Below are 15,656 nucleotides of genomic sequence, written 5' to 3' on the forward strand. Positions count from 1 at the left end.
AGATCTAGATTTATCATAATTAATAATGTTTGTACTTCATGGTCCAAGAGACACAGACAAGGTTTTCATCTCGGGGCCAAAAGACCAAAAACATCAAGACACTTGATCACAGCCTTTGATAGACCAAGGGACTGCTTACACTTGATCTTAGCTCCAAGGAGCCGAAAAGTGCTAAAATAATGTCATGGATGGGATCTTAAACTTCATGCTTTGCAGCTTCGACCAATCTCTGATTATTAGATGGTAGGATGAGCATTCTGTGGTGGGCAGATTACCCTACCTCTGCCTGCTCTAGCGTTTTTACACCTTCCTTCGTCTGGTCGCTGTCAGAGACATGATACTTGCCTACATGGCCCTCAGATCTGATCCAGTATATTGATTCGTATGTTCAACAGTGAGGGACCACAACACATGGCGCCATGACCCCTCAGCCTGATAATACAAGGTATTGCTGTGACGGCACTGGCCATGGCCATGACATTGAGACGTAGCATCAGTGCAGGATTTCATGGCACTTTGACAGCACAAGGCATCACCTTGACTGTGTGGGGCATTGCTGTGGCACTGACATATAGCGCCAGAGCAGGGCATTGCAGCACTCCCACAAGAGCATCAGTTTGATGGATGCTGGCCTTACAATGCTCTGTGTGGAAGAAGTCTTTATTTCTTACCTGTCTGTACTGTGCCATACACATTTGATATTATATATAAATAGTTAAAATGGTGTATAAGAGCTATTATTATAATTATTTATGTGGCTGAGATATGTTGTGAAGTTTAGTTTTTGTCAACATGTTGCACCCTGGCGTGATGCTTTTTAGTGTAGTGATGTGTAGCATGATGTCATTCAGTTGTTTCCACAGTATGCATCCGATGAAGTGAGCTGTAGCTCACGAAAGCTCATGCTCAAATAAATTGGTTAGTCTCTAAGGTGCCACAAGTCCTCCTTTTCTTTTTGCGAATACAGACTAACACGGCTGTTACTCTGAAACCTATCACACTGTGATGGCTGTTGAATGTATTGTTGTAGTGGAATGATATTTAGCTGCACTGTCAGCACATTACCTCTTGACATGATGATTAGACAGATTTTCATGGTATGATGTCATTGCATTGCCTTGTGGCATGATGGCATTCAGACATCTCAAAGCTATCTGAAAACTCTTAGACACATCAGCACTGCATTGTAACTTGGCATACTGATATTTAGGCCTTATCTACACTACCGAGTTTTCTCGACAAAACAGCAGAGGTGTACACATTACAATGCTACTTTTGCCAGCAAAACTCTTCTGTTTTGTTAACAAAATAAAACCACCTCGATGAACTGCATAGAGCTTTTTGCACAAAGTTTTATCGACAAAGTGTCAGTGTAGACACTGCGCTTGGTTTTGTCACTGTAAATGGCCTCCAGGAGGTGTCCCATAATGCCCATCCTGACCGCTCTGGTCAGCAGTTCCAACTCCGCTGCCCTGCAGCCAGGTAAACAAGCATCTGCCCATCCCCTTTAAAGGCCTGGGAATTTTTCAAATTCCACTTCCTGTTTGCTCAGCATGGAGAGCTCACATTGCACCTTGATCATGGTGGCTCCACACGGCAAACACTCTCCCCCTTGTACCACTGTGGAGCCGTTGGATCTGCTGAGTATATGGCAAGAGGAGGCTGTTCAGTCCCAGCTGTGCTCCAGCCACAGGAACTTTGATACCTATGGGCAGATTTCTCTTGGCTTGTGTGAAAAGAGCTACAAACGGGACATGGTGCAGCGCCAAGCGAAGATACAGGCGATGAGGCAGGCATACCAGAAGGCAAGGGAGGCAAACCATCACTTCAGTGCTACACCGAAGACCTGCTGCTTCTACAAAGAGCTGGATGCTATCTTTGGTGGCGATCCCACCTTTGCCGCCAAGAGACCCATGGATACTTCTGCGGAGCTGGAGGTGGCAGAAAGTTGACTGAAGCCCGAGGATGAAGTCGTGGACGAAGAGGCGGAATTGGAGGATGTTGTGGAGCCCACGGCAGGGTCGCCAGGTAGGGTGGCAAGTCAGGAACACTTCTCCACTCCAGAGGTGTCTAGCTAGTCCGAGCAGTACATCTCCAGTGAGCAAGAAGCAGGAGAGGAGACCCCGGTAAGTGATCTTTTTGAGTTGATGCTGCTTGGTTATATGGCATTCAGCTTTCTTTTGTTTTGTGTACTGTAGAAGTGGGTGAAGCGACAGAAATGTGAAAGACTAGCTGTGTCTGAGTGTGCTACAAATACCCCTGTGCAGATAAGCAGCGCAGCGGAACAGTGTGTTGATGCACACCAAGATTTCGTGGGAATCCTCCAGAGAGATCTCTAGGAAACTTTCTTGGACGTACTTGCCAATCCTCTGCCAAAGGTTCCTTGGCAGAGCTGCTTTGTTCTTCCCCCATTGAATGAAACTTTCTCATGCCACTCGGAAATCACTTGTGCAGGGACCAAAGCACTTACAGGCAAGTAGCATATGGACAAGGTCTGAAGTCACACGTGTGTAGTAGATGCACCCTTACATCCTTGCTTACCCTCAGTAGTGAGATACCTGATTCAGTGATCCACACCTGTGGAAAATGATGGCAGAATATGGAGAATTTGGCAGAATGTGTCCCTAGTCGCCTGCACCGATACCCGTGAATTATCACCATCCCTCTTTACCCCAGGTGTTACCAGATTTGCCAGTTACTTTGGGGTATGTTCACTTATTAGGGTTACTCTTCTGGGGGTGGAGATTCTGTAATTCTATCAATGTACTGTGTGTGTCACTTGTGTTCTCATACAGAGCTCTACTTCTCCCTTCTGCATGCCCCTCCCAGTGGAGCTATCTTGCAGGACCTAGGTTCCCCAGGGGTAGGTTCCTCCAGCCCCAGAGTCAGATGAACACATGCACACATTAACAGAGCATGTCTGAGAGGACTGGGTCAATCAGCACTCCCAAGCTGACCCCTTAAATGTCCCTGGACTCAGCAGGCTGGGTCGAGCAACACTTTCAAGCTGTCACCCTCAGATGCCACGGGCACCGCACCGGAATAGAGTACACCTGAGCAGCTGGGTCGAGCAGCACTTTCGAGTTGCCATCTTCCTATGCTACAAGGTCAGCACAGATCTGTCCCCACTTTCATGTTACAATTGTTCTGGTAGTAACCCACTTGATGAGAAAACCCTACATGATTTTTGGGCGCTGCAGGGATCTTTACCTTAGGTAAGAGGAGCGTTACTGCAGAGCGAATGGGGAAGCCAAAAACACAAAAGAGAGAGAGTGAGAAAGGGAGGGAAGCAACCGGCATAACCATAAAAGTTATTTATTGCTAGGTAATAACCATACAACAAGGAAAGCCAAACAAACAAAAGAGTTACAATATTAAATGACAGGTTTCAGAGTAACAGCCGTGTTAGTCTGTATTCGCAAAAAGAAAAGGAGGACTTGTGGCACCTTAGAGACTAACCAATTTATTTGAGCATAAGCTTTTGTGAGCTACAGCTCACTTCATCGGATGCATACTGTGGAAAGTATAGAAGATCTTTTTATACACACAAAGCATGAAAAAATGGGTGTTTACCACTACAAAAGGTTTTCTCTCCCCCCACCCCACTCTCCTGTTGGTAATAGCTTATCTAAAGTGATCACTCTCCTTACAATGAGTATGATAATCAAGGTGGGCCATTTCCAGCACAAATCCAGGGTTTAACAAGAACGTCTGAGGAGGGGGGGAGGGGGTGGGAAAAAACAAGGGGAAATAGGTTACCTTGCATTATGACTTAGCCACTCCCAGTCTCTATTCAAGCCTAAGTTAATTGTATCCAATTTGCAAATGAATTCCAATTCAACAGTCTCTCGCTGGAGTCTGGTTTTGAAGTTTTTTTGTTGTAATATTGCAACTTTCATGTCTGTAATCGCATGACCAGAGAGATTGAAGTGTTCTCCGACTGGTTTATGAATGTTATCATTCTTGACATCTGATTTGTATCCATTTATTCTTTTACGTAGAGACTGTCCAGTTTGACCAATGTACATGGTAGAGGGGCATTGCTGGCACATGATGGCATATATCACATTGGTGGATGTGCAGGTGAACGAGCCTCTGATAGTGTGGCTGATGTTATTAGGCCCTGTGGTGGTGTCCCCTGAATAGATATGTGGGTACAGTTGGCAACAGGCTTTGTTGCAAGGATAGGTTCCTGGGTGAGTGGTTCTGTTGTGTGGTATGTGGTTGCTGGTGAGTATTTGCTTCAGGTTGGGGGGCTGTCTGTAGGCAAGGACTGGCCCGTCTCCCAAGATTTGAGAGTGTTGGGTCATCCTTCAGGATAGGTTGTAGATCCTTGATAATGCGTTGGAGGGGTTTTAGTTGGGGGCTGAAGGTGACGGCTAGTGGCGTTCTGTTATTTTCTTTGTTAGGCCTGTCCTGTAGTAGGTGACAATGTCACTTTGAATGGGCTATCACCAGCAGGAGAGTGAATTTGTGTGGGGGGGTGGAGGGTGAGAAAACCTGGATCTGTGCTGGAAATGGCCCAACCTGATGATCACTTTAGATAAGCTATTACCAGCAGGACAGTGGGGTGGGAGGAGGTATTGTTTCATATTCTCTGTGTGTATATAAAGTCTGCTGCAGTTTCCACGGTATGCATCTGATGAAGTGAGCTGTAGCTCACGAAAGCTCATGCTCAAATAAATTGGTTAGTCTCTAAGGTGCCACAAGTACTCCTTTTCTTTTTTCAGTCTAAAAGGTATTTTTCATCTAAATACCATCTTCTTCTTAGGGTATGTGCAACCAGGATGTGCATGTGACCAGGCATGTGGCCAGGATTCATCACCGAATTTGGTCCACTGGTTGGAAAGTATCGTGATGTTTCAGGACTATATTTAGGTAGATATTTCTATAACTAATAGGGCTGGGCAGTGAAAGAAATAATGTGCCATCTTGTGGCCTGTCCATGTTGCGACAAGTGAAAAATACATTAATGTACCTTGAGACTCTCACTCCAAGGGTGATGTAAATTAATACTGTTCAGAGTGATGATAATTAGCAGAGTGCTTTCCATCCAGAAGAATTCAAACATAATCTAGGGACTGCACAGATAAGAATCACTTTAGCCATAACCACCACTGAGAGCCTGTTATGTATAGAGTGAAATGCAGCAACTTTTCAAACAGTACAACGGATCAGAACACAGTATAACAGAGACAAAAGCTAAAGAAAGTTGTATCCAGCTGATATATTTCTGAACCTGAGATTGCAGGGTAAAATTTTAAGTAGGCAGAATGAAATGACCTACACGGGCATATGGCAACACCACCAAGATTAAAGGGATACTAACAGTTTGAAAAGTAGTCAATTTAAAAAAAAAATAGAAGTATTTTCAGATAGTAAGCCTGCCCTTGAATCTCCCTTGTCCATTTGTGTAGAAATACAGTCACATTAGTTTGTTTTTTTTTTAAATGTTTTTCTCATCCCTGTTGTCATGTGAAAGATCAATATGATTAATCATTAATTTGACCTGCTAGGTTGTGTGAAAACCACAAACTGCCTGGTCTTTGCTAGGATTTTACTTTGCATTATTTATCACATGAAAGCTAACTCAAGAGAACACACCTTTTTTTCTTAGGAACACCAGGCCAAAGAGGGGAAGCAATGCCAGGACTACCTAGGGACACAGTGAAACTGACTATACACAAAGTTACGTGACGTAAGCGTGAGGAACAAACAGAAAAATAATTCTTTTAGTTAAAGGAATCACAGGTGTCACTTGAAATGCCACTCAGAAATAAAAATATTCAGACACAGAAGTGTGATTTTTCAGTTGACAGGGTCCCTTTATACACACTACTCTTGCAAAGTGGTGAGTGGTCAAGAACTTCATTCGAATCTCTTCTAAGCTCTTTGGGGGCAGGGACTACCTTAATGTTGTGTTGTACAACACCTAGCAAAATGGGGATCTGGTACATGACTGGGGCTCCTTCGTACGCCTATAATACAATCCAAATAAATAAGTAGTATACAGAACAGTCCTGATAAACTGAACCTTAGGCCTGGTCTACACTTAAAAGTTACACTGATACAACTATTTTGTCTAGGAGTGCGATTTTCATACCAAAATGATTACACCAATAAAAGCCCTAGTGGGGATGCAGTTATACCAGTATAAAGGTGATTCATACCAGTATAATTGTTCCCCTTCCCATATGGGAATAGTTATACACATACGAGCACCTTTATATCAATATATGTCTTCACTTGGGGGGGGGAGGGTTGCACTGCTTTGATTATATCAGTGTAGCTAAAGTGGTATAACTTCCTAATGTTGACACGTCCTTACTTAACCAGCATTGGGCCATGCCCCTTTGGCTTGTAATTTGTCTCTTGAACTGGGGCTCCCTCTCTTCACTGTGCCCTGGGTTGCCCCATCCTGGAACACATCTGTCGGTATCTTCTGCTGAAGGGCCCCTGTACCCTTTCCAACCCCATCACACACATCTGTAGGCTTGGCTTGGGGAATGAGCACAGCTTGACTAGTGGAGTCAACCAGCCTTGGGGAAGCCCTCTGGCAGTTTCTGTAATATGGAGAGTAGGCTTTGGAGCTGGTGCTCCTGGATAGAGAAAACCTACATGCAGACTTCAAAGCCTGCATCCGAATCCCTGTACCATACTGATGCCGAGCCATTCCTGGCTACAGGTCATACGGTTTGGGCATCTCAGGTCTTTCTTAAGGCACTTTCCCTAGTGAAAATGGTCGAGCGTTACCACATTGTCTCAAGAAGTTCTGTTCAAATGTAATAGGCTTAGATACCTCCCATTTTGTTAAAGCAGCAGAAAGCAGGGTTGGTGCTGGGTGAGTCATTTTCTGAGTGTCAGCCAAGCACATGATCTTACAAAAGGAACTTTAGCCACTTTCAAATAGAGATGGGTTTGGCTGGAACTCAAGGGGGGGAAAAGTTCAAAAACAGCAAGCCTTCCCTTGTGCTTGTGTCGTGCATTGGTTTGGGCCCAGTCCCATACAATGTATAATTTGTACATTGGTATAAACAAATCTAACCAGAGCTAAACAAATACAATTAAGCTATATCTGTACAGTAGCTTTTCTTTCACAACACCACCACATTTATGCATCCATGCCTAACTTGCTGCATTACGATATTGGTATTACTGCATTATGATGTCTGGATAGCTACTCCATAATGCCTCTGCAAGGGGTAGAGTTGGGATGCTCCTACAACATGTGGGTCCAGCTCTCTGAGATGCCCTACCGCACAAACAGCTCGGAGGAAGGAGTGCCACTTAGATGGTTACACAAACATGGTCAAACAGGTCTGTCCACACTGAAAAATAAAGTGCACCTACTAATCACAGAAGGATAAACCATGTCCCAGCTTAACTGCTAGCAGGAGTGACACATGGACACTAACTGAGTATAATATTGCCAACCCTAAGATCAAAAATCATGCATCTGACCTCCAGCAATCCTGAGACTGGTTTAAAAATCATGAGATTAAAAAAAACCCCACAATACAAGTGACATAAGAACATAAAACTGACATAATGGATCAGACCAATGGTCCCTCTAGCCCAGTGTCCTGTCTCTGATGGTGGCCAGTGCCAGGTGTTTCAGAGCAATGAACAGGACAGTTCTGAGTGATCCACCTTCTGTCGCAGCTTCCAGCAGTTGGAGGTTTACGAACACCCAGAGCACGGGGTTGTCCCCCTGACCATTTTAGCTAATAGTCATTGATTAACTTATGCTCTGTGAACTTATCTAATTCTTTTTTTGAACCCAGTTATACTTTTGGCCTTCACAACCCTATGGCAATTAGTTTCACAGGCTGACTGTACATAGTGTAAAACAAAAGTACTTCTTTTTATTTATTTTAAACCTGCTGCCTATTAACATTGGTTTCTTTTTATTTGCCTTCTGGGTTTTGAACCTTTGGAATTCATATTTTTAAGCTCTTCTCTGCAACCACACTAGAAACTTGCTTTTTTTTAAAAAAAAAAAGAGAGAGCTGAGAGTCTAGTGTAACAAAATGATCCCAGGAGCTGGGGCTTTAAGGAAAGCACTCAACAGCATGAGACTTGTGATAAATTCAAGTGAACGGACAACCCTGTGAGTCTTAGAGATTATCTACACTTGAAACACTGCAGTTGTACCACTGTAGTGCTTCAGTATAGCCACTGCCTATATTGGCAGGTGGGATTCTCCTGTTGGTGTAGTTAATCCACCTCCCTGAGAGGTGGTAGCTAGGTTGATGGAAGAAGTCTTCTGTTGACCTAGCGCTGTCTAGGCTGGGGGTGAGGTCGGCTTAACTATGTCACTCAGAGGCTGTGGATTTTTCACACCCCTGGGCAATGTAGCTGGGTCATCCTAACTTTTTAGTGTAAACCAAGCCGTAACTATGTTCTCTGGTGAGGTTACAAACTCAGGCCTTTGTCTAACCTTGGGAATTTGCCCTGATCCCAGCAGTCAATGGCCAGCCATCGATGGAGTCGCACTAGTTCAAGCCCTAAGCATAAACAAGGAAAGCTGCAATTTGCATAGGAGATGCTCTCTCCTGCTTGAAAACAGGGTAACACCACAGTCCTGGCTTTCCTTGTCTACACTTGAGCCTGATCTACACTAAAAAAATTAGGCTGACCTAGCTACGTCCCTCAGTAGTGTAAAAAATCCACACCCGGGAACGATGTACTTAGGCTGAACTAACCTCAGGTGCAGACAGCACTAGGTCAGGGAAGAATTCTGTCACCCTAGCAACCACCTCTTGAGGTGGCTTAACTACAGCAATGGGCATCAACACAGGTAGCGTCTACACTGAACTGCTCTAGTGACACAACTGCACTACAGCTTATGCTGCTGTCGCTTTTCAAGCGTAGCTTTGCACTGGTGAAGCTACATCACAAACTATTTGCTTATCATAAATACAGATAGTTTAGGAAAGATTATATCGGTCAGCATCCACTCAAATCCAACCTATCCTGCACTTCAGTGAAGATGTTGATTGAAAAGGCTGGCAGATGTCCTTTCTCTGTAGCTGTAGTATTTGTGTTCCTTCAGCACAATACACATTGAGACATTCTTGAAGCCAGACCCTTCAATGACTGATGCAGGGATAAAAATCAGGCCCCAGTATTTTGTATTTTGCTTCAGTTTTCTATCACCATCAAGACCACAGTTCAGCACAGCACTTAAGGACACGCTTAACCGCAAGTCCCATTGAAGTCATTGGGATTGAAGCACCTGCTTATAACTAAGCCTGTGTTTAAAGAGCTTTCCTGAATCGGTGCTGACACTCCAGAACTGAAGGCATGCTGCTGTTGTCTCAGGGAGCAGTCACACCTGTTATGGATAGCAGCAGCCCAAACACCAAGCTCACTAAATCAAACATGGAAGAAAATGATTTTTGGTAGCTGGCTTTTTCTGATAGCAATTGCATTCCATGTGTGGATTTGCACTATAAAATAGACTATTCTGCAGGCAGCGCACAATTCACTAGAAAAGGTCTCTTGCAGCTAGTAGAAAAGTCCAGCCTTTTTCACATACTGACTCCTTAATAGCAAGTCACTGACAGCTTGCATAAAGGAAGGCTGGCTTGGATCAACCAAGTTTGATATCTGGACAAAAGAGGCTCTGCTGGAAGAATGCCCCATTGTTTGAAGACCGGCGCTCCAGCATTGCCCGGTGAGCCATGACAAAGGGGATTATTTCGAGTCCCTAAAAATCACAGCAGCATTGTGGAGAGTTCTCACCACAAGCTCCGAGGTACGTCAAGAAGCACTGAGGCACATCAGTGAAGTATAGAAAGTTAAAAAAGCAACAGAGGCTTTTTCGTTATCAGAACCAAAGTGAATGGATGTTCTCTAGTCACTTGTGGGCTGAATTTTTCAAAAGTGCTGCTGAGCACCAGCAGCTCCCATTAACTTCAGTAGGATTTGTAGGTGCTCAGCACCTCTGAGAACCAGGCCACTTTTATTTAAATGCCTAAATATGGATTTAGAAGCCTAATTTTAAGCACCCAAGACTGAAAATTTTGGTCTATGAAATTTTGTCCTTAAATATCAATGACCGCCTCCCCTCTAGTTTCCTGGATTCTTGGCCAGGATTTAAGAAAAACAACAACAACAAAAAAGATTCCCTCCTCCTGCGCACCTTCACTGCCTGAAAACCCATATTAGACTTTATAGCGAACCCCATGCATCCTAGGACGGGGCTGTACAACTTTGGTCAACGATGTGTGGATACAAGTCCCAACACGTTCAGGAAAGCTTATAGTCATGTGCCTCACTACTGCATCTCAGTGTTTTGATATAAGGATCTCCCACTAAGCTGGGACACAGCACCCCGTCTTGGTGTCTAGACCCTATCTGCACTGGAAAAGCAGCAACATGTTAAAACTTCCATCTCGCAAGGTTGTATTGCCAAAATGGTTGGAGCATATACATTTATTTAAAACAGTTTTTAAAACATTGGTAGACTAAATGGTGATCAAACTAGGGAGTGACCTAGGCTAAAATTGTTCAACAGTTCCTAAGGGATTTAGATGCCTAAACAATATCAACTTTCAATATGATTTAGGTGCTTAAATCACTAAGGCACTCTTGAAAATGCTACCCCTAGTCTCAAGTATTTTTAACGTAGATTTAACAAAGTTATGTCATGTTCCCACTGGCAGGAGGAGATCTGAGACTTTTGGATAACTGGCTGTTCAGATAAAAAGAACTAACTAATTAACTAAAGCCTGGTCTACACTTAAGAAATCGGATCAACCTAGCTACATCACTTAGGGCTGTGAAACATTTTGCAGCCTGAGCTCTGTAATTAGGTCGCCTAACCCTCAGTGTAGATGCAGCAAAGTCCAGGGAAGAAGTCTTCTGTGAACCCAAGGCACTGCCTCTTGGAGAGGTGGATTAAAACTACCCAGATGGAAAACCCCCTCACAGGGATGTAGGAAGCATGGACGCTGCAGACCACTACAGCAGCTGAAGTGGAGCCAGGGCCTAACATAGGGCTGCAGGGGGCCCACTGTGGTTCCAGGGACCTCGGATTTTTCAGATAAAGGGAACTGAGGGTAAACTGGAGTTTGTTAGTCTCTAAGGTGCCACACGTCCTCCTTTTCTTCTTGCGGATACAGACTAACAGGGCTGCTCCTCTGAAACCTGGCCGTGACAGGGATCCACACACAGCGGTCCAGGGTACGGGGAAGGGAATGTACCCACCAGCAGCGCGGAGGGGAAGGAGAAGGCGGCGGAGTGTAGCCACGCGAACTCATGCACGGCCTTGACACCCTTATTCCTTCCTCGCAGCACCGGGGCTCCCCGGCAGCGCAAGGGACAAGCGCCACAGGCGCTGGGCCGCTCGCCAGGGGGCAGGGTCCCCCGGGCCGCCCGCCCCATCCACCCCTGGGGCACGGCTTCGGCCCCGAGGTTCCCGCTCCCCGGACTGGCCCTCCCCCGCAGCAGCCCAACCCAGCGCGCACGGAGCCGCTCCCCGGCCGGCCCGCTGGGGGCAGGCGGGCTGCATGGTGGGAGCTGTAGTCCCCCCCGCTCCCCAGCCCTTGCACCCCCCCAGCCGGCGGCACTACAACTCCCAGCCGCCGCCGGGCCGGGCCGGCCCCCGCCCGCCTTCCCCGGCTTCCCGCGCGCGCGCGCGCGCGCGCGTGGGGCAGCCCCGGCGGCCCAGGGGGCGGAGGAGGCGGGCGGGGTCGCTATGCGGCGCGGGAGGCGGCTGGCCGGGGCGCTGCTGGCTGCGCTGCCCCCAGGCGGAGCGAGGGCGAGGGCGAGCCGGGCCCGTCCGCACGTGCCGTTGCCCGCGCGCAGGCCGCTCGGCAGCCGCAGCGACATGTCCGAGGAGGCGAAGAGGGTGGCCGCCTGGGCAGCTGTCGATAACCACGTGAAGGTGAGCGGGGGACCCTCGAAAGACACCCCCGCCCCCAGTGTCTGCAAAGGGCGGCCCCCGGGGTTTGCAGCAGCTTCCATTCGTCTGGGCGGGCTGCATTAACCGCCACCCCCCGAGAGTTGTAAAAGTGGCCTCTGCCCCCCCCCCCCCCGACCCCCAAGCAAAATGTTTTGCATCGTGCCTGTCCAAGTGAATATGCCAGTAATCATGCACTTTAACACGTGCCTGGGTGCAAAGAGGCTGGGGATTTTGCTGCCCTGGGGGTTCTGCCCTTGCAGCTTCCAAGCTTTTTTTTTGGGGGGGGGGGGAGATGGCATAGTTTGACCCAGCTCTGGCCACGTGCCTGTTGCACTTGTGCTTGCAGGGTTGCCGCCAAGCCTCACTGTCCGTGAAGGAGTCTTTTTTCCCCTTGCTTTTTAAGGGTATTAACAAAACCCTATCTAATATCTCGGGACCCACATGACTGCAGCTACACTGCATACAACAAAAACCCCTTTCAGTTTTGTGCCTTTTATGAGGGACAGTTTTCCATTCCTTGCTTGGTACAGGTTGTCTGTTGCACAGGGCACAGCATATGCCTACTGCTCTCTATCAATGACGATTTTGGTTGATCTCTTTTTCAGTGAGCCATGCTAATATTTTTCATTTTCATAGCAGATTTCAAAATAAACTAAACTAACTGCCGTACAAGTTGGGGCCAGATAACAAACTTCCAGTACTCTGATGGCCCTTGCTGAGCTGGATTGGCATTTCTAAGGTGGTCATTGCGCTACTATCTGAGCATGACACAGACTTTAATAACCAACAGTGCTGTGAATTAGTAAAGTATTATCCACATTCTACCGATAGGGAAATCGAGGCAGAGCAGTTAAGTGACCCATTGAAAATCACATAGGATCTCTAGATCTGTTTTTGGTACAAGCCTGTCTGGAACACACTGAGCCTCAATCAGTTTGAAAACAAAATCCTCTAGCTAATCAGAACTGCGGAGCGAAGGTCTATGCTGTCATAGAGTTGAGACTTCCGTGTACTAAGCATGCTTTTTATTCTGGTAAAATAGAACACTTAACTGTTGTCCTTTTAAAGTGAGAAAGGAATACAGTTAAGAATGTAAAAACAACTATTTGTTCTGTGTCCAGGAAAGCTCTCAAGGCTTTTGTGGCTTCCCTTGTAGCTGGTTAAAATACACGGTCTGACTTAGCTCGCAAAGTAAGACAGGTTGTGGCCTTGTTTAATTTTGTAGTAGTTGCTTCTTAAGTCTTTTGTAAACAGTAGTAAATAAACTGGTAGGATTCATTGCATGGGTGTTAGATGGTTTTGGCTATCGGGGAAAATCCCCTCTGTTCTTCCTTTCACTGATCTTTTCACATCCGCAGCAGAGAGCTCAGCATTTTAAGGGGTAGTTGTATTTTTGGACATTGCAGCTGCCAGTGTAGTTGTCACTGTTAATTAGTCTCCCAGCACTAAGCAACACACTTCCTCATTCCTATTATTATTTATTCATATTACAGTAGTGCCTAGAGGCCGGGCCCCCTGAGACAGGAGCCCAGTTGTGCTAAGCACTGAGTGTACACCTAGTGAAAGATGATCCTTGCCCTGCAGAACTTACAGTCATCATACGCCCTGATCCTACAGACACACACATGCTTAGCTTTGATTACTACTCATGCTAATAAAATCAAGCATGTGTATTTTGCAGGATCAGGGCCTTAGATTTGTCAGCTCTTTGTGGCAGAGATCTTATTTTTGTTTAGTGTTTGTACAGCACTCGCACAACAGAGTCCTGATCCGTAACTGGGACATGGTCTATGCTTAAAAATTAGATCAACATACCTGCCTCATTCAGGGCTGTGAAAAATGTCATGTCCTGAGTGCCATGGTTAGGCTGACCTAGTCCCTGGTGCAGACATGGCCAGGCTGACAGAAGAATTCTTCCATCAACCTAGCTATTGCCTCTCAGAGAAGTAGATTAACTACATTGATGGAAAAACCCTTTCTGCCAATGTAGAAGTATCTACTCTATAGTGGCGTAGCTGCAGCATAAAGGGCCATCTTCCTCCAAGACACTACCAGCTTCCTCCAGAACTCCACAACATTAACAATCTCTCCAGAACACCACACTTGACATCATGGATATCGCCTCCCTGTACACCAACATCCCTCACCGTGATGGCATCGCTGCCTGCTTTGATACCTACAAGATGAAGTGCAGCACTTGGAAAGCCACCCAAAACACTCTATACATGACACTAAATGTATCCATTTCATCCTTACCCTCCACAACTTCACATTTAAGAACAAAAGAAGGGCCATACTGGGTCAGGCTAATGGTCCATCTGTTGGATCATATTAAAGAAGTTCTGTATTAAAATCACAAATGAGTTTGATTCCCCATAGTTTAAATTCCAGGGTATTACTAATGAAGAGGTCTCTTGGTTTTTGGTACTGTTTCTCTCCCTCTATGTGTGAAACTTGCAAGCTGCTAATTGTGTTAGTACATTCTAAGACAGAGTCTGTTCTCAAAGCAATTCACAGAGAGAGAGACTCAAAGCAATACTCTGTAACAACAGAAACAGCAACCAGAGACTCCCCGCCCTTTTGTTGTATTAACAATTGTGATTAAAATAGAGATAGAGGATGTATGTGGATGGATGCTTGGTGTGGATAATAACTGAATGATCAGGGAGGTGCCAGCCTAAGAATCCAGTGTCCATCGGCTGAAGAAGGCGTCAAGTGGAAATAACCAGAGGACCCCCGGAGGGCAGACTGGAATCCACCCAACAGCCTCAAGAATGGGAGACCCAAAGAACAAGATAACATCTAGCAGCACGGAGCCGTCAGGAATGTGCGATCTGCTGATTGATTCAGCAACAGCATGATGAAGCAATTCCCATAGACTGGCATAGGAAGAAATTCCTATAAAAATGGACTCTAAAAAGTGAGAACTTTGGGGTCTGATTCTGCAAACCAACTTCCAGGAGCATCAGATGAGCGTCTGACATGGCCCTGCTCCCTCCTCATGTCCAGGCCACCTGGCCAGTGGCTTGGCATGAGCTGGTAACTATGATAACAACCTTGCAGAACCTGTGTGTGTGTGTTTGCATGAATGAATGTGGGAATAAATATGAGATTGAATGGAATGTTATAGCTATAACTAACTGCTTACTATGATTCTTTCTGTATTCACAATAAATGTGGTATTTTGCCTTTTTCCCTTCAATAAGATCCCGGGTTTTATTTTATTGGTATAACACATCTAGCCCATGGCTTTTGACAGTGGTGGGTGCCATTTGCTTCAGAAGGAATGAACTGAACAGGGCAATTATCAAGTGATCCATCCCCTGTTGTCCAGTCCCAGCTTCTGGCAGACAGAGATTTAGGGACACGCAGAGCATGAGTTGCATGTGTGACCATCTTGGCTAATAGCCACTGTTGAACCTGTCCTCCATGAACTTACCTAATTCACTTTGAACTCAGTTATACTTGTGGCTTCCACAACATCCTCTGACAACAAGTTCTACAGGTTGTGTGTTGTGTGAAGAAGTACATCCTTACGTTTTAAACCTGCTGTCTACTAATTTCACTGGGTGACCTCTCATTCTTGTGTTATGTGAAGGGTAAAATAACACTTCCCCATTCACTGTCTCCACCCCATTCACGATTTGATAGACCTATATTAATCAGTCTCCCCTTAGTAGTTCCAGTCTTTTTATCCTCTCCTTATATGGAAATAGTTCCATACCCCTCATCATTTCCATCCTCT

At 45.8% G+C, this 15,656-nt stretch overlaps 1 protein-coding gene across 1 annotated transcript in view; it reads left to right on the plus strand.

Moving 5' to 3' along the window:
- The first annotated feature begins 11,659 nt into the window (after positions 1–11,659).
- Positions 11,660–15,656, plus strand: part of RPIA (ribose 5-phosphate isomerase A) — a 32,271-nt gene continuing 28,274 nt past the window's right edge. The window contains exon 1 of the mRNA XM_073342909.1: positions 11,660–11,893. Within this exon, the coding sequence (XP_073199010.1) occupies positions 11,705–11,893 (189 nt within the window). The 5' untranslated portion in view covers positions 11,660–11,704. The remainder of the gene's footprint in view (positions 11,894–15,656) is intronic.

Source organism: Lepidochelys kempii, chromosome 4, assembly GCF_965140265.1.
Source record: "Lepidochelys kempii isolate rLepKem1 chromosome 4, rLepKem1.hap2, whole genome shotgun sequence".
Taxonomy (NCBI): domain Eukaryota; kingdom Metazoa; phylum Chordata; order Testudines; family Cheloniidae; genus Lepidochelys; species Lepidochelys kempii.